We start from the raw sequence: 20,613 nt of genomic DNA, 5'->3' as shown, positions 1-20,613 counted from the left end.
GGACAATTGGAAGTAGAATGCAAGACACTTGAACAAGTCATGCAAGATTCATTAGATGCACGATGATGAATATGAGTAAGGGAGGAAGATAATTGATTTGCTGAATTTTGGTTGATCAAAAATTGATCAAACCTTTGAGATAAGGATTTCATTTCGGCGGCTATGTCATTGGAGTTGTCAGCTTGATATAAGCCAACATTCTTCCTTCCACCTAGGTTTCTACCATTTTTAGAAGATAAGGACCTATGTATGGAATTTTCACTCATGCTTTCATACAATTGCCACATATCATTTTCATGCTTATCAAGATAAGAGTCACTCATAGATGCATCAACTATACCCTTGTGATTATCCGGTAAACTTTCAAAGAAATATTGGACTAGTTGCCACTTAGGTATGTCATGATGAGGGCACTTTCTAAGAAAATCATTAAACCTTTCCCATTCCTCATGAAACATTTCCACATCCCCTTGAGAAAATTTTCTAATTGAAGTTCTCATGGCATTGGTCTTAGAAACCGGATAATACTTTTTCAAGAACTCTTGTTGCATTTCCGCCCAATAGGTTATCGAAAAAGGCCTAAGATTGTTGAATCAATATTTTGCCTTGTCTTTAAGGGTGAAAGGAAAAAGTTTAAGTCTTAAAACTTCTTCCGGTATGTCCGTGTATTTCACGGTGGAACACACTTCAAGGAACTCATCCAAATGCTTATAAAGTTCTTCACTAGGAAGTCCATGATAGTTAGGAAGCATTTGAATGGTTTGTGGTTTGATTTCCTAGTGATGTGCTCTAAATGGAGGCAATTGAATGCAAGTGGGTGCATTATATTAATTAGGCACATAATGGTCTCTTAATACAATGGGAGGATTCACAATTGGTGGTGCTACACGAACACCTTGATTAGCTTGAACCATGGGAGGTTGTGGAGCAAAGATTGGTTGAGGCATTCCCAATGGAATTTGGCCTTATTGTTGCGGTGGAATAAATGGTCTAGGCATTCCTAATGGTACTTGGACATTTTCATGATGCACATTAGGGTGGAGGATGCCTTGTTGGTCTATGTGACCAAGGTTCTCCACATGGTCGTCATTCAAATTCTCCATTGGTGAAATGGAGTGATGAGAACTACCTCTTCCCCTAGGATTACGAATAATCGATTCAAGATGAAAATTAAGAGGGACAAGAGTAGGATTTAATGACCTATGACCATGCATGCACTAGCAAAGACAAATAACAAACAAATAAGCAAGCAACAAACACTTCGCCCCTACAACAAATCAATCAACAAATCTCCACATACAATCATCCCATGCTCCCATACTTGAACAATATGCAAAGAAAAGTAAATTGCCCCAACGCGGGCTCACGATTTATCTAAGAAATGAAAAACAAGCCTCCACGCGGGCCGACTATTTAACTAGAGCTTGAGTTAGAAAGATCTCACAAAGGGTCCTTAAGCAACTTCAATTCATTTTCAACTTCCAAGCCTTGCTTTGCTTTGCATTTTTTAGATTTTTAAGTCCTTTTCGTGCTTAGCTTAGCTCCTTGTTTTGAATTCTCCTTTGTTCAACTTCCTTCACTCCATTCACCTAGCCAAATAAAAACAAACACAATAAGTAACCAAAAATAAAAATAAAGTAAAGACACGATCAAAAGAGTACTAATCCCTAATTGTTTCCAAAACACGATGTTGCCAATTCAATCCATAGCAATGGCGCCAAAATTTGACGGTGGTCGTTCCTATACACCAAAATAATGTAGTGAATGCACGGTTCAAGAAAAGCCTTTTGGGTCAAGTTTAAATTTATAAAAACCACTACCACCACTACTACTAACGTAGCAAGAGCGAGTAGGGATCGTCCCAAGGGATTGGAGGGCTACTAGTAATGGAAACAATGCTTAGGGTTAGTAGGTCGAGTGATCAAAGGTAAATTGTTTGGTTGATTAAACTACAATTATGATTAAGCAAGCTTAATGTAAAACAAGTAATTAAAGGATAGAAAAAACAAGAGAGAGAGGTCTTGGGACTTAGAGATCACCACTAAGCATCACCTTTCTATACACTCAATGCACAATTAATGAGGGGAAAACATATGTTGCAACAATAGTGAGTGTGTGTGGTTGTTTTAACAAGTATGGATGACCAATTAAGTATATATTGTCTAAACAATACAATGAATAGCACAATATATCAAACTAAGTCATTAATCATTCTTTAAGCTCACAATCCAAACACATCACATAATTAGAGAAATATACTACTTGCATTCATAAGTATGGAACATCAAACAACAAGCATGGATTGTCCTCCCATTTAACAACTAAGGTAACTACACTACATCTAAGCTAATGCCATGGAAATTAAACTAATTAAACTAAGGGAGAGGCACAATCCATCAAGAAATGAGTATGAACCATCAAATAAACTACAAGAGCATTCTATTAAGCACTATGTCTTGACAATCTCTAGACCTATAGCATCAACACAGAATAAACATGCATCAACAACACAAGAAATAGAGACAAACATATGAACATCTATTCTAGCATACATAGACATATGGATAGAATGAAATAATCAATTGGAAGAATTAAACTACACAAATTATTGAATAAACAAGATCTATGTATATAAATATGTCAAAACATGTATTACAACACAAATTCCTTCAAAAATACATAAATCAAGGTAAAGAAAGCATGCTTAGGGCTAACTCTAACCCCAAGAGGATGTCTAGCTACTCATGAATGGTTTCTTCCAACCCTCAAGGGTTATCTCCATGGTAGAAATGCTCTTCTTCTTGAAGTAGATGAAAAACCTTCCAAGAATGTGTCTCTAGCCTCCTCTTCTCTTTTCTTACTCTCTAAGAATTTTATCTATCAACTCCTAAAAGCATATCAAAAACTATATGTAAAAGTGGCTCATAGTCCTTATATAGGTAGCTCAAATGTCACACACAATGGTCTAGGCTTGTACACAAGGGATCCTCCAATGATTGCACAATGAGACAACTTTTAATGAGATGGAAATATAATTTTTTCGGACTTGAGGAAGTTCGATCGATCGAACTGTGTCGAGATCGATCGAACATGGCTGAGATTTATCAAACTTTGGATGGATCAATCTTCCCATGGCGGTGCCTTTTTGGATAAGGACAGATCTGAGATATTTTGGGGAAAGAGACAAAAGTGGTAGGTAGGATGGTATAACAGGATAAGATAGAATCTTTTCGATCGATCTGAGAATTATTGGATCAATCGAACTTTGTGGGTTCTTTGGATAATGACAACAGGGCTTGGATTCATATTGGAAAGTCTAGATCGATGAAGTTTCGATCGATCGAAGTATTCTTGAGATCAATCGAACATGCTGATTTGCACACTTTGCTTTATTCTGCTTCCACTTTACTCCTTTTTTCCATTCAGCTTGAGTTAGCTTCTTTGAAGCTCTTATTTGGCTGAATTAGCTTATTTTTGGAATAAGCACCTAAAAAGTACAATAACATGAAATTAATCTAAAACGAAAAATCAAGATAGATAAAGGTCCTAAAATACCTAAGCTTAAGGGGTTTAAATGCGTACTTTCAGCGCTCATCAGTAACTTTTCATCTTTCCATGTGGATTTATGCTCGAGCATTTTGGAAAAGGCTTAAGCTCTAGCAATTGGAATTTCCAAAGCGTCTTTTCATCTTCCCAGGAGAGTTTATGCTCGAGCAGAGAATTTTGTGCTCGAGTATTTTTGTCTTAGTAACTTTTTTTGCTTCATTCCACTTTGTGCTCAAGTAGAGATACTTGTGCTCGAGTTCTAGCACTTGAACTTCCCCAGAATCCCGTGTTAGACTCCAAACTTGCCTCGGATGGTCTGGGACAACTTCATAAACCTCGGAAACAGTCTTTCAGCTCCAAAATCATGATTTTGTCCTTTTCTTTGGGAAATACACCTACAAAAGACAAATATACTAAAATCAGTATAAAACTAAATAGAAATATCACTTAAGGTCTCAACATATGCATGTTTAAGGGCTCGAATATGCAATATTTAGCACTCATCAAACCCTCAAACTTACATACTGCTAGTCCCTTAGCAATACAAAATCAAAGAAGCCGCTTTCATGGGAATCACGGTTGCATTTAGTGTGATACCCCCGAATTTCCAGATGCGGGTTGGCCAGGCCCACGCCCGATTACCGAGGATATCAAACCAAGTAGAAAGAAATGAACACAGAATACAATTAAGGAAACAAGAATCAATAAAACTGCTGAAAAGAAACTGGAATAATAATCCAAAACTGAAAACCTCATAATAAAATTTTATAAATAAAGTATTAATATGATACATCCAACTTTTCCAATTCCAATACAACTCAGGAATCCATCTGGTGGACCCCTAATCAAAACAAATACTGGAAAGCGACCAACTGAAAAGAAGTCCACTGCTAAACCATGAAGAAACCTCGTACATCATCGGTAGAATGAGTAGTCGTCTTTGCTCAGCACGAACTAGCTCTAAAACCTGGAACCGTCCGTTACCTGAAAAATAATAGTGGGTCAGGCCCACGAACAAGTTTTATCCTAACTACAATCCAAACAGAGACCCGATACGCAGATACATCCTAGATGTCTTAACCATATCTATATAGTCTCTAATAGAAAAATATATATCCACACTACAGGACTCTCACTAAACTATGCTTAGGGTCTCAACCTGAATAAAAGGGAACATGCAATACGCACCTGAGTGGGCATGACTACCTAAACCTAACAGGGTATACCTCAACCAACATAGCTCGCTACACATCCTACTGGATATATGCACCTTAACCGTCGACTATGAGAATCAAGCTCAAATCGCGGTACCATAATTTACATATATAAATTCCCATCCAAACCAATGTAGTGCCGCTCAACTGTTCGTCACTCGAGACACAACATTTAATCAGGATTTAAATGTTTTAATTAAATCCCTATCATTCCTGGTACAGAAATATAAACAACCATCCAGTATGTCATTCAACTGTTTTAGTTGACAGGACATGAAACCATGTAGGATTTAATTGTTTTAGTTAATCCATTCCATATGTATGAATGGGTAGGAATTAGCGTTGTGACCTAATCCGTCCCTCCGTATGACACTATCCCATACCGGTGCATACATGCAAATGATCCGTAAATGATGCAACATTTTATACTGTACACTAAATAAAGTCCACATTATCCATATAGTTGATAAACACAGCATTTGCAACAAGTCATCAACTAAAAATCCAGAATCCATCCATGTAATTAAACGAGACAAAGTTTACTAATTTGTCAAGTTAAATTCCAGCATCTATCCAGGTAATTGACAGAAAATATATATTTAATTCTTCAATTAATTCCAAGCCAACATCCAATTAGATTGATAACTAGGTTCTGTCAATCTAATGCCAAACCCTAATCCAAGTAATTGCAGTGTAATGCTTAATATTACAACAATTAAAATTCCAAGCTTAAATCCATGCATTGCAAAAAGGATTTTAGCATTTCAACCATTAATATCCAATTATGCACAAACCAAACTTGTTAATTAAATAATCCTAGTGTGCAACCAAAACAAGATTTTAAAATATAAACATATTCCGTTAAATTGCTAAAATTAAATTAGGCAAATGAACTCCTTCCATCCGTTAACCACCTGTACTGTGGTACACTTTCTTACGGTTAAATCCATGAGTACTAAGACCTCAATTTATTAAAAGTGGCTCTAATACATCATGATATAATGTTTGGAATCCATGTTCCAACCCTTCTTGGTTGCTAGACACAGTTTGCACCAGTACATCCTTTCGGCCCGTTTAGTCCGTAACCTGCCTCCGGCTTGCTTTAGATTTTCCTATGGTTTACAACATTAGTATATCGATAGATTAATGCATCCTAGGCCCTTAATACTCCATGACTTAAGGTTTAAAACTATCACAGTAACCCAAACACAGCTGAAAACAACCCAGTTTGAACCAGCAGTGCGTAATTAAACTTCTGTAATGCACAAAACCACAGAGCCTTCTCTAAAAAAAATTGGAGAAGGCTCTAAGCTACCTAGAGATGTCTCCAACTAAGGGAGAGCCTTCTCTAAGTTTTCAAGAGCCTTCTCTAAGTGGATTAAGCCTTCTCTAAGTTTTTAAGAGCCATCTTTAAGTTTTTTAAGCTTCTGTAACACACGCTGTAATACCCAAAACCACAGAGCCTGCTCTAAAATCCTGGAGCAGGCTCAAATCAACCTAGAGCTGGCTCTCCCACAAGGGGGAGTTGGCTCTCCTTGCCTAGAGCCAGCTCTCTCTCCTTTAAGAGCCTCAGTTTGTTTCTTCGTCGTTTCCAATGATCTACTCCATCTCCGACCCTTTCCTACCCCTCTGTTGCTTCTTAAACCTAGTCTTAAGAGTCCTAGAAACATCTAATAACATCTCTATGACTTGTTCACAATAGTTCAATTCAATTACAGTGATTAAAGTCGTTACCGATTTAACATGCTTTTAACGCAGACTAAAACACAGAGATACAAGAACTATAACAGAATAATTCCATGCATACAGATATCTGAATTGGCATATAACAAGTGTGTAAACTTTAATTAGTGATCCATTAAAACCCTAGAGACAGTCTAAAGATGCACAGAACATAGGCAACGGGAAAGAGAAAGGAAAGAACTTGCCTTAACCGTCTCTGAATTTTTCGATGAACTCTCCGACAACTGTGCCACCTCTGTTGCTCTTGGTTTTATCCATGAGCCAATCACTGTTCCTCCTCCTCCTCCTCCTTGGTTCAACCCTAGCCTATGGCAAAACCCTAGACTTCCTCCCTTTATCTCTCTCTGTAATTATCCCGATAACTCTCTGTTATTCTCTCTGTACGTGTATAGGTTCTCAACCCTTTTTAAAGACATACTACAGTATATGTATAGGCACTAATCAAAACCCTAATCCTCCATGGAAAACCTAATTGAGGCCCAGTTTAGTCGGGGTAAGTTAGTAAAAGACTAAACCCTAAATAACATTACAATTTAAATGCACTAATAATTTAAACCTAACTAACTTATTTAACTAAACTCACAAAACATTTAAACAATTACAAATGTATTTAATTCAATTATAGAAAAATAAATAAACACATAAATCATTTAAAATCACTTAACAAATAAATTTAATTCATAAACATTTAAATTCACCCAACACTTAATTTAATGCACAAAAACACCTAGCCACGTAAAGACCAAAAACAAATAAAATAAATAATGAAAACAATAAAATAAATATTAAAATTCCAATTATAACCCTTTTAAAACTAAGGGTATTACATTCTCCCCCCCTAACAAACAGAATTTTGTCCTCGGAATTCACGAAACTTTGAATTATTTGCTTTTAAAATTCAATTGCGTTCTCATGTGGACTCAGTTCTATCAGTATAAATATATTTTTATTCATAACTTGACAACTAACCCATGCCTCCTTAAGTATAGTTATTCATACTTTGGCAAATAAACCATGCCTCTTTTTATATATTGTGTTAAACTTTTGCAAATCAACCATGCCGACAATTCAACCATGTTTGTGGTAAATCACCCATGCCACCTTAAGTATATTTAGTTATACTTGACAAATCAACCATGCCGACAATTCAACCATGCCTTTGGCAAATAAACTATGCCATCTTAAGTCTATTTAGTTAGACTTTGGCAAATCAACCATGCTTTAATTTAACCATATACCGATTTGAAACTGAACAAAGAACTAAATCACCCATAGTTTGAGCATGCATATCAAACGCATAACATAAATTTTAAAGAACCAACCAATCCAGATAGACAAATTAAACCTGTCTTACATCATCCGGTTCACGTGACTAGACAGTCGATGTCCTGATGCATCTTTATAATCGTCCGAGTGCATTAAGAAGAACAAGGATCCAGTAATCTCAAATGGTCCAGCTCGATCATAATAGTGATAAACATACCGATAATACAATCAACTGGTAATTCCATGCATCGAAAGTTAACTCATGATAACTTTCCACACATACCGTGCACCGCTTCCTTATACAGACATTCGGTCTCTCCTTCCTGTCCTTGACACATCCTATTTCTCTAATATAGGTAAGTGTCAAACAGACTCCTTGGCTCATTTCAAATGTATATGAAACTTTTCCATCCTCTATATAGGCATCAACGTCAGAGCAACAGCTAATTGTTGCGAAAGATAACCCTAAAAAAAAAATAAATAAATAAATAAATCCACCTTTTATACAGTGTATAAACGTGAGTTCCTCCTCCAAGTGCAACACCAACAAACCCTCCAAATGACACCCTTGTAAAATAATGTCGTATTTACAAACAAACTGATGAAGCTTCCCTCTCCTGGCATTATTTTAATAAATACCTACCAGCACCAAAATCCTCCGTCCAAACCATGGTGGCATTACAGTGATCTTTACCTACCATAACCTCACGAATCCCCAAAACATTAACACCCACCATTATTATAGCGTTGTAAAAATAAATCCCTACCTAGCGTAGAGCATATCCAACTAATCATTATAGATTATTTGACTCTTATGGGTAGTTGAACTATCCCTTCCCAAGTAGCATAACATAATGATGCATATCCAGGTCCAATAGATTGGCTAGAAGTTTATATCTCTACCTAATCCTATGACCCTATATCCACAAATCTAGCGTATATAGCGCTATTACTTCATGTTATTACAATAATAGTTGGCCTACATACGTGTACCCCAACTAAACCCTATTCCAAATCCTGAACCAATTAACAAAAATGAAACACTTAATAACAAAATACAACACAGAATAACAAAAATCAAACACATAGATACACACAATACAACAAAACAACCAAAATATAATTTCTACTTAGAACGTCCTCCATTCCAGAGAAGAAAACCTCCTTTGAACTCAAGTTCCCAAATTATGTCACAAAAGTTCATTTCGTAGTTTCGTTGGTAATCATCTAACCTTGAAACCTATCTATAACCACAGCTTAAAAGCAACATTCTTTTGCCTAAGCAAATACCAAAGGCTTACCCCTTATCCTCCTTATAAGCGGAATGCAAACCGTCTATCGCGGCTTTGCAAAGCAACTTATAATGTCACAGCCTAACCCCCATACTCTCCTGAATGTGAGATAAAATCACATCCTTGTTCTAATAAGAACTCCATCCGATTCCCAAACTCCTAAAGAGTAGTTCTCAATTAACTCTTTAAGACATGATACGAAAATTCATCCATCTGTAGATTGGTTCACACTAACGCTACCAGTATCTTTCACTATACTGCGGGTGAATGAGAGCACCCTCGTGCGATCCTTCATCTTCAAGCTTCAATATCCCCTTTCTTGGAGATGCTGATATCTCCCCCCTGAGGATCCTCTTCAGAATCCTACTCTTCGCTTGTCTCCCTTTTTGAAAACAACCGAAGTTGTGTTGGCCCCGTTATGCGATAACCTAACAACTACACCTTAATTCGTTCTTGGCATACACTTTCTAAGTAATGCCAACCTCAAAACTACATTCGATCCCAAGTTCTGCTTCTGGCAAAGAACTCGACAACATACTCCTTTACGCCTTTGAATCTGTATCGCTTTCGCCGTGAACCCCATCCTCCTCCTAGTGTCAACCATTCTGTTTCTACATAATCAATTGACATTAACTCCTCCTAACAAACCATAAATAAAGTACAATGAATCCTAATATAGCTCTAAGTTTTTAAGAGATGCAACGCGGAAGTCTTATAACGAAAACACTCTTAAGGACACTAGAACCTGGAGTGCTCTGATACCAACTGTGATACCCCCGGATTTCTAGATGCGGGTTGGCTAGGCCACACCCGATTACCCGAGAATATCAAACCAAGTAGCAAGAAACGAACACAGAATACAATTAAGGAAACAAGAATAAATAAAACTGCTGAAAAGAAACTAAAATAATAATCCAAAACTGAAAGCCTCATAATAAAATTTCATAAATAAAGTATTAATCTGATACATCCAACTTTTTCAATTCTAATACAACTCGGGAATCCATCTGGTGGACCCCTAATCAAAACAAATACTGGAAAGCGAACAACTGAAAAGAAGTCCACTGCTAAACCATGAAGAAACCTCCTACATCGTCGGTAGAATGAGTAGTCGTCTCTGCTCAGCACGAACCAGCTCTAAGACCTAGAACCGTCCGTTACCTTAAAAATAATAGTGGGTCAGGCCCACGAACAAGTTCTATCCTAACTACAATCCAAACAAAGACCCGATACGCAAATACATCCTAGATGTCTTAACCATATCTATATAGTCCGTAATAGATAAATATATATCCACACTACAGGACTCTCACTAAACTATGCTGAGGGTCTTAACCTGAATAGAAGGCAACATGCAATACGCACCTGAGTGGGCATGACTACCTAAGCCTAACAGGGTATACCTCAACCAACATAGCTAGCTACGCATCCTACTACATATACGCACCATAACCGTCGACTATGAGACTTAAGCTCAGATTACGGTACGATAATTTATATATATAAATTCTCATCCAAACCAATGTAGTGCCACTCAACTGTTCATCGCTTGAGACACAATATTTAATCGGGATTTAAATGTTTTAATTAAATCCCTATCTTTCCTAATACAGAAATATAAACAACTATCCAGTATGTCGTTCAACTATTTTAGTTGACAGGACATGAAACCATGTAGGATTTAACTGTTTTAGTTAATCCATTCCATATGTATGAATGGGTAGGAATTAGTGTTGTGACCTAATCCGTCCCTCCGTATGACATCGTCCCATACCGGTGCATACATGCAAATGATCCGTAAATAATGCAACATTTTATACTGTACACCAAATAAAGTCCACATTATCCATATAGTTGATAAACACAACATTTGAAACAAGTCATCAACTAAAAATCCAGAATCCATCCATGTAATTAAATGAGACAAAGTTTACTAATTCATCAAGTTAAATTCCAGCATCCATCTAGGTAATTGACAGAAAATATATATTTAATTCTTTAATTAATTCCAAGCCAACATCTAATTAGATTGACAATTAGGTTCTGTCAATCTAATGCCAAACCCTAATCCAAGTAATTGCAGTGTAATGCTTAATATTATAACAATTAAAATTCCAAGCTTAAATCCATGCATTGCAAAAAGGATTTTAGCATTTCAACCATTAATATCCAATTATGCACAGACCAAACTTCTTAATTAAATAATCCTAGTGTGCAACCAAAACAAGATTTAAAAATATAAACATATTTCGTTAAATTGCTAAAATTAAATTAGGCAATTGAACTCCTTCCATCCGTTAACCACCTGTACCGTGGTACACTTTCCTACGGTTAAATCCATGAGTACTAAGACCTTAATTTATTAAAAGTGGCTCTAATACATCATGATATAATGTTTGGAATCCATGTTCCAACCCTTCTTGGTTGCTAGACACAGTTTGCACCATTACATCCTTCCGGCCCGTTAAGTCCGTAACCTGCCTCCGGCTTACTTTAGATTTTCCTATGGTTTACAACATTAGTACATAGATAGATTAATGCATCCTAGGCCCTTAATACTCCATGACTTAAGGTTTAAAACCATCACAGTAACCCAAACACAGTTGAAAACGACCCAATTTGAACCAACAGTGCGTAATTAAACTTTTGTGATGCACAAAACCACAGAGCCTTCTCTAAAAAAAACTGGAGAAGGCACTAAGCTACCTAGAGACGTCTCCAACTAAGGGAGAGCCTTCTCTAAGTGGATTGAGCCTTCTCTAAGTTTTCAAGAGCCTTTTCTAAGTTTTTTAAGCTTCTGTAACACACGCTGTAACACCCAAAACCACAGAGCCTGCTCTAAAATCCTGGAGCAGGCTCAAATCAGCCACAGAGCCTGCTCTAAAATCCTGGAGCAGGCTCAAATCAGCTTAGAGCCGGCTCTCCCATAAGGGGGAGTCAGCTTTCCTTGCCTAGAGCAGGCTCTCTCCATGGGGAGCCAGCTCTCTCTCCTTTAAGAGCCTTGGTTTGTTTCTTCATCGTTTCCGATGATCTGCTCCATCTTCAACCCTTTCCTACCCCTCTGTTGCTTCTTAAACTTGGTCTTAAGAGTCCTAGAAACATCCAATAACATCCCTATGACTTGCTCACAATAGTTCAATTCAATTACAGTGATTAAAGTCGTTACTGATTTAACATGCTTTTAACGCAAACTAAAACACAGAGATACAAGAACTATAACAGAACTATTCCATGCATACAGATATATATATATATATATAAATAAGGAGTTATGTTTGGAATAAACAAAATTTCTTATTTGTAATTATCATATCATAACAAAGAAGGAAGGGGGCCAACAAATTGATATAAAACAGGGAAAGGTGGGAACACGTGGCGGCTGCAAAGGTTAAAAATCCTAATATAGAGGATACATTGGTGTAGTTATAATACGTGGTGTGTGTGTGTGTGTGTGTATTCAGGTACAAAGCAAATACAACATCAACAAGGGAAAAAGAATATGCAAGCAAAACATGGGACATGTGGCAGAACTAGATGAAGTCTGGAAGAGAGCAGGAAGATCGTGGGTTTGGCAGTTAATCTTCCACAGTGCATGTAGCGAAACATGGGACACTTGTCTACAAGGATGATAGGAGTTAGTTTTTACATTGTGGGTGTTTTTTTTTGTAAAGGTTACACATGACTATAAATAGAACACATGACTACATGTAAACGTCTCTCCACGACATCAAATAAATTTCAATATATTATATTTCAATTCCTATAATTTCAATACACGTACTTTATTTTCATGCGCTTATTTTTTTAATATTGGAATTAATTTAATTCTCTAGTTTAACATTGTAGTTCTATCAAAGTCATTTCATCAAAGGCAAATCATAATCCTTCACAATCGCATGATCGTTCCAAAAGGATTTCTCTTTGTTTGACCTTCTCTGAATCTTCTGAGATTTCGACACGCCTGCAGACTTCTAATGTCCAATTTTGTGCAAAAAAAAGAATATGCACACAAAAGGTCGAGAGATTTTCTTCACTCATTATCTAACTTCTTGTATATAATAATTGTATATATATATTTGTTAGAAAATTTTCAATTTAGTTTGTTTTTAATTGCTAATAATCCCAAAACTGTTAGACCTATTGCAGGAAAAAAAAAAAAAAAAAAAATAGTGATTAACTACATTCATGGTATTATAAAATAAGTGATAAAGATCAATGATATATTTTTTGTATGATATTGAATTAACTATTTTCTTATTGTATCCCTATTTGTGTTTTTTTTTTTCTCATTTTCAAATTTTGTTATTGATTTAATTTCCGACTACGTTACTGTAGATTAGATGATTAGATTCTATTATTAATATCCGCTTATTAAGTCACTCAATTTAAATAGTTATATACTATTAATTTACAAAGGACAGCTATTTAGATAATTTTCTAGGCAACGGTAAGGTTCCCCATTGGATTACTTTCCTTCGTACAGCTTAACAAAATCAAAATATACCAATGGTTATGGTCCACGTGTTTCTCAATTTATCCCGTTGGATGTAATAGACCACATGTATAAGTCCAAAGTAGTCTAGATTCAACTTTACAATGAGTCACAAAAAAGAATGGAATCTCATTTTCGTGAAAATCATTCTGTTTTCAAAATTCAGTGATGAAGTAATCAGTGATGTCATTTGGTGTACGTGGCAATTAATCACATTTTTACGTAAAGGCAGCTTTATCAACAACCACATGATCGTTATCTATGATCACGCTCAAAGTCGTCCAACCTCAAATTGTGCTTGCTGCTCAAAATTTTTATATATATGAATGGACAAAGCTAAGTGATTGTTCAGGAGGATAAGGCAAGCGAATTCCGGAGTGGCCAAGCAGAAAACACACAGTCACACACACACCCACATATTATCTTTGAGATGGATCCAGTCTTGTATAAGGCTGCAATGGAAGGAGGTATCGAGGTTGTCGAGCAAATGGCTGATCAATTTGAAGTTCAGTTGACCCCCAACAGCAACACAGTCCTCCATGTCGCAGCTCACTTCGGCCAAACACAGTTTGTGGAGGAGGTATTGAAGAATTGCAGCCTATCACTGTTTTGTTCAGTGAATATTGAAGGTGAGACTTCACTTCACATTTCGGCAAGGGAAGGACACGCCGGCATAGTACGAGCACTCATTGGACATGGAAAGACACTCGAAAAGGATCTTGAAAGCGGCATTGGAGCTACCATGGAGATGCTGAGGACGAGGAATGTGGAGGGTGACACAGCCTTGTTTGAGGCTGTGCGAAACAATCATCCTGATGTGGTTGAGATTTTGACAAAAGAAGAATCTTGAAAAATTGCAATTCACCGGCTTACATTGGCCCAAATGAAAGAACAGCTTTATACGCCGCAATAATTTGTGACGACAAAGGTAGTTGCAACTTTATCTTGCATTCATTTTGTTTTTGCTTTAGTTAGAATAGAATACAAAAATGAAACCCAAATCAATGTCATATTAACACAAATATTGTGCCCAAGATTAGGCATGGATGTACTGTTGGCTGAGTGGAGACATCGGCTCTCACTGAAAAAAAAAATTTATTGCATTTTATTCCTTTAAATTTGAACTTTTTTGCATTTATACTCATAAAATTTTGAAATTATTCCTACTGAAATTACGAAAAAATCCCTATATATAAATCTCCCCTATATAAATTTCTAGATCCCTCTGTATAAATCCCCCCTATATGAATTTCTAGATCCGTCCCTGTCCGAGAATCCCGGTTTTTGGAATAATCATTCATATTTTTCATGACAACAACAAAAGTTTAAGAAATAAATAAAAAATAATTAATAAGTAATTAAAATGGAAAAAATATGGATACTGTTTTAGTTTTAATAATCATTCACATTTTTGTATATACAATGTTTTGTTTTCACTTTTGTTTCTCTTTTAGGATGCATAAAAATGTTACATGACTGGAAGCCCTCACTAATTAAGGAAGCAGATGTATGTGGGTGGAGACCACTCCACTATGCTGCATTCCTTGGCAATACAAGCAAGATTAAGCAACTACTTCTGCTAGATAAATCTGTGGCATACCTTGTTGCTGACAACGATAACAATAACACGACTCTTCACATAGCAGCCAGTCAAGGTCATATAGATGTCATGGAAGCTCTTCTACTAAGCTGTCCAGATTGCTGGGAGATGAAAAACAATAAAGACCAAAATATCCTTCATATTGCAATTGAGAATGATCAGGAAGAGGCGATAATCGAATTTATCTTAGCAAAGCCCTTTCGCAGCAGTCTTTTAAATCAAAAGGACATCGATGGAAACACTCCTCTTCATCTGCTTGCTGCCAAGTCCAGTAAGCACTACCTGTATGATCTCACAAAAAACCTCCGTAGAGTGGATAAAATGGTCTGCAACAAGAAAAACTTGACTTCATCAGCAGTAAGATATGGTGATCTGAATCCATACCAGGTAAGAAACTTCTTGTGATTTTTTTTTTTTTATTACATGGATACATGCCAAATATGCAGTAGAAAGAAAGAGACACTGCTATGATTTGCTAAAATATTATGAATTCTATATTTATTTTGACATTTTTAGTGCGTACTTTTGATAACTTAAATATTCTCAAATAAAAATATGAGTTCATAAATGCTAATATTTTTATTTTTCAATTGTTATATTTACAAATTCCATAGTTATTTAACTTATTTTTGTATAAATTATTAAAACACTTATCTATTTTCTTCCTACTAATTGTGTTTTGTTAAAATATTATATTTTTTTCATCAAGGTAAAAATAAATATCTTTCTCAAGGTGCAATCAAAGTAATCAAATTTTTATTTTTAAAAAATTAAAACAATTGTTGAATAAAATTGAATTTTTGAACAATGGTTTTTTTTTTTTTTTTTTTTTTTTTTTTTACAGCTTTTTTTTACCGATAACTTTGTTAGAAATTAAACTTGATTATATTTTTAAATGTCTTTGAAGGTCATGTGTGTTTTTTTTTATTTTGGTGTTTAATTTTATGTTTATGTGAGTTATTTGAATTAGTGGGAGATATGAGAGTTACAACTAGTAATGGTCATATTAATAGGAGTTATGCCTACTAAATGTTATGTTAGTGAGGTTTTAATTTTCATTTACATATAGTTGTTATATATATGTTTTGAAACTTATATAATCCCATATTTTTTTCTCATTTGATTATAATGTTGTGTGTGTAAGTAGGCCACTATTTCCAACAAACTTATGGCTTCCTTTTCTCTATACATTTTTTTTCTTCTTTTCCATCATTTTTCGATTTTTTTTTTGATATGTATACTAATAAAAATAATATAATAAAAAAATCATATTACAATATATTTTTAATTCAATTACATAGTATTAGTTCTGCCCCAATTGTGCACTGAGTTTCGGCCCCACGAAATCGAAATTTTTGGCTCTGCCCGACACTAGTTCTTGGATCAAGAGTGTGGTGACGATAAAATATTTTTGATAAGGTACGACTTCATCCGTAAAAGTGCCTTGTACTAAGTTGTGTCAATGGAGTTGCTCAAATTTTCGTGACTTGGATGATTAACAAATTTGGGTAATACATATATATATATATATAGATAGTCCTGCTGTACGTTTTAAAATTGATCAAAGAAGAAAACGCAGGTACGGATGATGGGTTGCAGAAACAAATTCAATTCCCGCAAAACAAATTCAATTTTGGCTAGGTTGGGTAGGACAGCTGCGGAGAACAATCTGGTAGTGGCTACACTTACAGCGACGGTATCCTTTGCAGCTGGTTTCACAGTACCAGGTGTCTATGATGGCAACGAAGGGCCAAATCAAGGCATGGCAGTCTTAACAAGACGAGCAGCCTTCAATGTATTTGTTCTGGCGGATGCTTTTGCTTTGATCTTCTCCGTTTCCACTGTATTGATCCACATATTTGCATCCTCTTATGAAGATAAGGACGACCGTATTATAGGCCTTGGCATGGCTTTTTATTTCATTTTATACGCTATGATAGCAATGGTGATCGCATTCATAACTGGCCTTTACGCGGTGTTGCCAAATTCATCGGCCATCGCTACATCTGTGGTCGTCATTTGTTCCGTCTACTGTTTATCTGCTCTTTATTATGCTTTTCTTCTGCCCCAGTTCGGGCATGAGTTAAGGATACAGTGGTTCAGGTCCACTTGTAAATTGAGGCGCCATTTCAGGCGTTAGATGAAGAAATATAAAAGTGATCTTGTTAGTATCAAATAATATTTTATAATATTTATTTAATAATTAATCATCCTTCTTGCATATAATTTTTTGTTATGTTTCTACTATTAGTTGTAATAAATTTATGAGGAACTCCCTTTTTAGGTTGAATTGGTTTATCTATTTCTCTTTTTTTTAGTTTTTTAATACATACTCTCTAGTAACATATTCAATAATATAAAAAACAAAATAGTCATAAACAAAATATAGTGGTTTATGATAACAAATAATAATAAGGCTATAGAATAAATTAAATTAAAGAACAATAAAATCCTACGTTAGAAAAGTTTGGCCCATGTTCCAACAAATTCTTAATTTGTTTATCCCTATTTTGTATTTTTTAATAAAGTTATGTCACCTACAAAAATTTATAAAATCTTAGAAGAGTCCCAATATAGCAAAATATGTGAGGGACTAAAGGCAATAGGAGATGGAGTGAGATAGGCAGTTCAGGTTGAGAGATGGACGAGTAAAAAAAAAAACATTTCTAATGAGAGAAGAAAAAAAATGTGAGATATAAAAAAATAAAAAAATAATAACAAAAACAATAAAAGTTAGTAATTTAATTAGAAATAGTAGAAAAGATAAAAAAAAAAAAAAAATTGAACAACATGGAAAGTTTTCTCAATTCCTAATACAATAATAATTCATTATATGTGTATTGAATATTAATACAACTAGTATAATGATAGAGTTGGGAAAAAATGTTTAATGAGGAGTGGAGTTAGAAATAAAATTTATGAATTTTAATAGAAAAGATAAGATAGTCGAATGAGAAGTTTTAAAATCAATTAAATTAGTTGGACCTAGAGGTGGTAAAATGGGTCACAACATATTAACTCGTCCATATTCGCCTTCTTTTTAATGATTTTGGATAAATCATATTTAAAATGTGTCAAAATTGGGTTAGATAATTTTTAATCACTTAATTTGAGGGTCAAAATGGGTTGAATATTTATATCATCACATAATAGACACACAACACACATCTATTCTATATTACACTCAACTCATTTATCTCTCTCTAAAATTCTCTCACTAACGATCCCCTCTCTCTAAATTTGTCTCTCATCAATCCCCTCTCTCTAAGTTTCTTTCTCTAGAAATTTCTTTTATTTCCTTCACTTCTCTCTCTAAAACGTGTCGATAAATATTGTTGAATTTCAAATTTTTTTTTATTTGTTATTAAATAAAATTTTAAAACCTTCCACAAAAAAATTTTAAAAATTAAAAATTAAAAAAAAAAAAGATATTAAAAATTAAAAACAATTAAAAATTTAAAAAAAAAATTAAAATTTAAAAAATTAAAAAATAATAATTAAAAATAATAATTAATGGATCCACGGATCATAACGGGTTGACCCTATACATTTTTCACCCGCCCATTTTCAATTCAACCCAAACCCGGCCCAACCCGCCCATTTGTCACCCCTAATTAAACCTAAGGATATACAGATGAACCCCGAGGGTTGCTCCATATACATGGTTTCTTTGAGGTTGCCGTGCAGGAAGGTGTTTTTACGTCCAGTTGGCGCAAATTCCATTTGAGTGAGAGAGATAAAGTTATTACAAGGTGGATGGTTATTGGTTTTACAACGGGGCCAAAATTTTCATCATAATCAACCTTGGAAACCTAAGTGAAGCCTTTTGCTACGAGGCAGGCTTTAAAACGATCAATCGAACTGTCCTCCCTATACTTGCTGTGATACACCGATTTGGACCCAACGACATTGCTATTAGTTGGTCTAGGAACAAGCTGTCATGCATGGTTGTCCCAACGGTTGTCCTTGAAAGCTATTTTCAAGGTCTTGGTTTTTATAGGCTGTAATGACCCGGTTATTTTCTTCCATTTTCTTTTTCCTGAAATTTTACAGATAAATTTTTTCCGTTTAATTTTCTTTTCCGAGTTCTGTTTCTCGTCACTTAGTGTCGTCTCGAGTGCTTGGAATTGGTTTTTGAGACTCTTTCATTCGGATTGACAACTTCCTTTGAGGACCGAATTATTTCCATATTTTCACTTTTTCGACACTATTCATCTTCGTTTTTTTCCCGTTTGTCACTTTGTTGGCACAACTTCACTTTTCGTGTTCGGTCTTGCTTCCACTTTTGCATGCATTCATGATTTATGATTTCTTAGAGATGTGTATTTTAACTTTCCTAGAAATGTATGTCATTTGTACACTTTCTTTCTTAGGGATATGGATGCACAATTCTTTGGTAATTATTCTAAACTTTTGAGATTATAGTGTAATTATATAAAATAATTATTTTTCGTCTTAGGGACCATTTTGAAATTCAATTTGGAAGATATTTTCAAAAAGGACCTTTTTGCAATTTCCGAAAAAGTGTGACAAGTGTCACATTCTCATTGGTCCACTTGTTGACATTTGTGTGGAAACACTTTGATGCCTTGGATGATGACACTTGGAAGGTGGAGATTCACCCACTTGTTGGCTTAGATAGTTGACAAGTGTAGGTTTAAGATTCAGCCTACGATTGAGCTTTGGATTTGTGACAAGTGTAGGCTCACAATTAAGTCTTGCAAGTGTGTGTGTGAGAGGTAGTGCAAGAACACCTAGTGAGTGAAGAATCCCACCACATTTAGTTTAGGATTTATGTTTTTATTTCATTCATCTCCTCCCTCTCTTGTAAAAAAAACCCTATCCACCATTAGAGAAGCTTGATGCTTAAGCTTTGACCTTGATTTTTGAGGCCTTTTCACTCACCTTAGACCATGAACCTTGAAACACATTTTGTTCCCCTCACTCTCCTCTTTATAACCCTAGAAGGGTTTACCATTTTGTGCTTGCTAGCCTTGGATTCAAGAGGGACAATCCTCTTGTGAGGTAGGGGTGTTATAATTTATTTTTCCAAGTGTTTTAATTGTTTTTGGTATGAAATACAAGTTATATGCATGTTTTATATTAATTTGAGAAATTAATGATCAATTGTAACTTGCATATAACTCACTTTGACTTGAAATATGGCATGGCCTTCACTTAATCTTTGATATATATTTATTTGGAACCATTTGAATGAGTTTTTAAATCTAGAGATTAAATGAATTTAATTTGATTTAATTTCTAGTTAATTGTACCTTACTTGTTTTCCAATTTTGACTTGATATATGGTGTGGCCATAACTTAATCCATGACATAGATCATTTGAATAATCTTTGAAATCTAGAGATTTAATTAAATTTCAATTAATTAAATTATACATGTTTATATCTTGTTCATTTTGTAAAATTGATGTAATATTTGCAATCACCATGGAATGGA

At 35.0% G+C, this 20,613-nt stretch overlaps 2 protein-coding genes and 1 pseudogene across 2 annotated transcripts; all 3 read left to right on the top strand.

Annotated features, from left to right (window-relative positions):
* The first annotated feature begins 396 nt into the window (after nucleotides 1-396).
* LOC132282795 (small nucleolar RNA R71) lies at nucleotides 397-495 on the top strand (annotated as a pseudogene).
* A 13,488-nt stretch (nucleotides 496-13,983) lies between these two features.
* On the top strand, nucleotides 13,984-14,403 carry LOC132274078 (uncharacterized). The gene has a single exon (XM_059775242.1). It carries the CDS (start codon nucleotides 13,984-13,986, stop codon nucleotides 14,401-14,403), a length of 420 nt encoding a protein of 139 aa, XP_059631225.1.
* Nucleotides 14,352-17,595, top strand: LOC132299544 (protein ACCELERATED CELL DEATH 6-like). The gene is made up of 3 exons (XM_059796246.1): nucleotides 14,352-14,481; nucleotides 15,008-15,540; nucleotides 16,733-17,595. The coding sequence occupies exons 2-3, from the start codon at nucleotides 15,019-15,021 to the stop codon at nucleotides 17,291-17,293; spliced, it is 1,083 nt and encodes a 360-aa protein (XP_059652229.1). The 5' UTR covers nucleotides 14,352-14,481; nucleotides 15,008-15,018; the 3' UTR covers nucleotides 17,294-17,595.
* Nucleotides 17,596-20,613: the final 3,018 nt, after the last annotated feature.

The sequence above is a fragment of the Cornus florida genome, unplaced genomic scaffold (genome assembly GCF_030987335.1).
Source record: "Cornus florida cultivar Cherokee Brave unplaced genomic scaffold, ASM3098733v1 CherokeeBrave_3.0.0_Hap2_Chr01, whole genome shotgun sequence".
Classification (NCBI taxonomy): domain Eukaryota; kingdom Viridiplantae; phylum Streptophyta; class Magnoliopsida; order Cornales; family Cornaceae; genus Cornus; species Cornus florida.
Note: the sequence above shows the minus strand (reverse complement) of the source record. Positions and strands in the feature narration are given on the sequence as shown.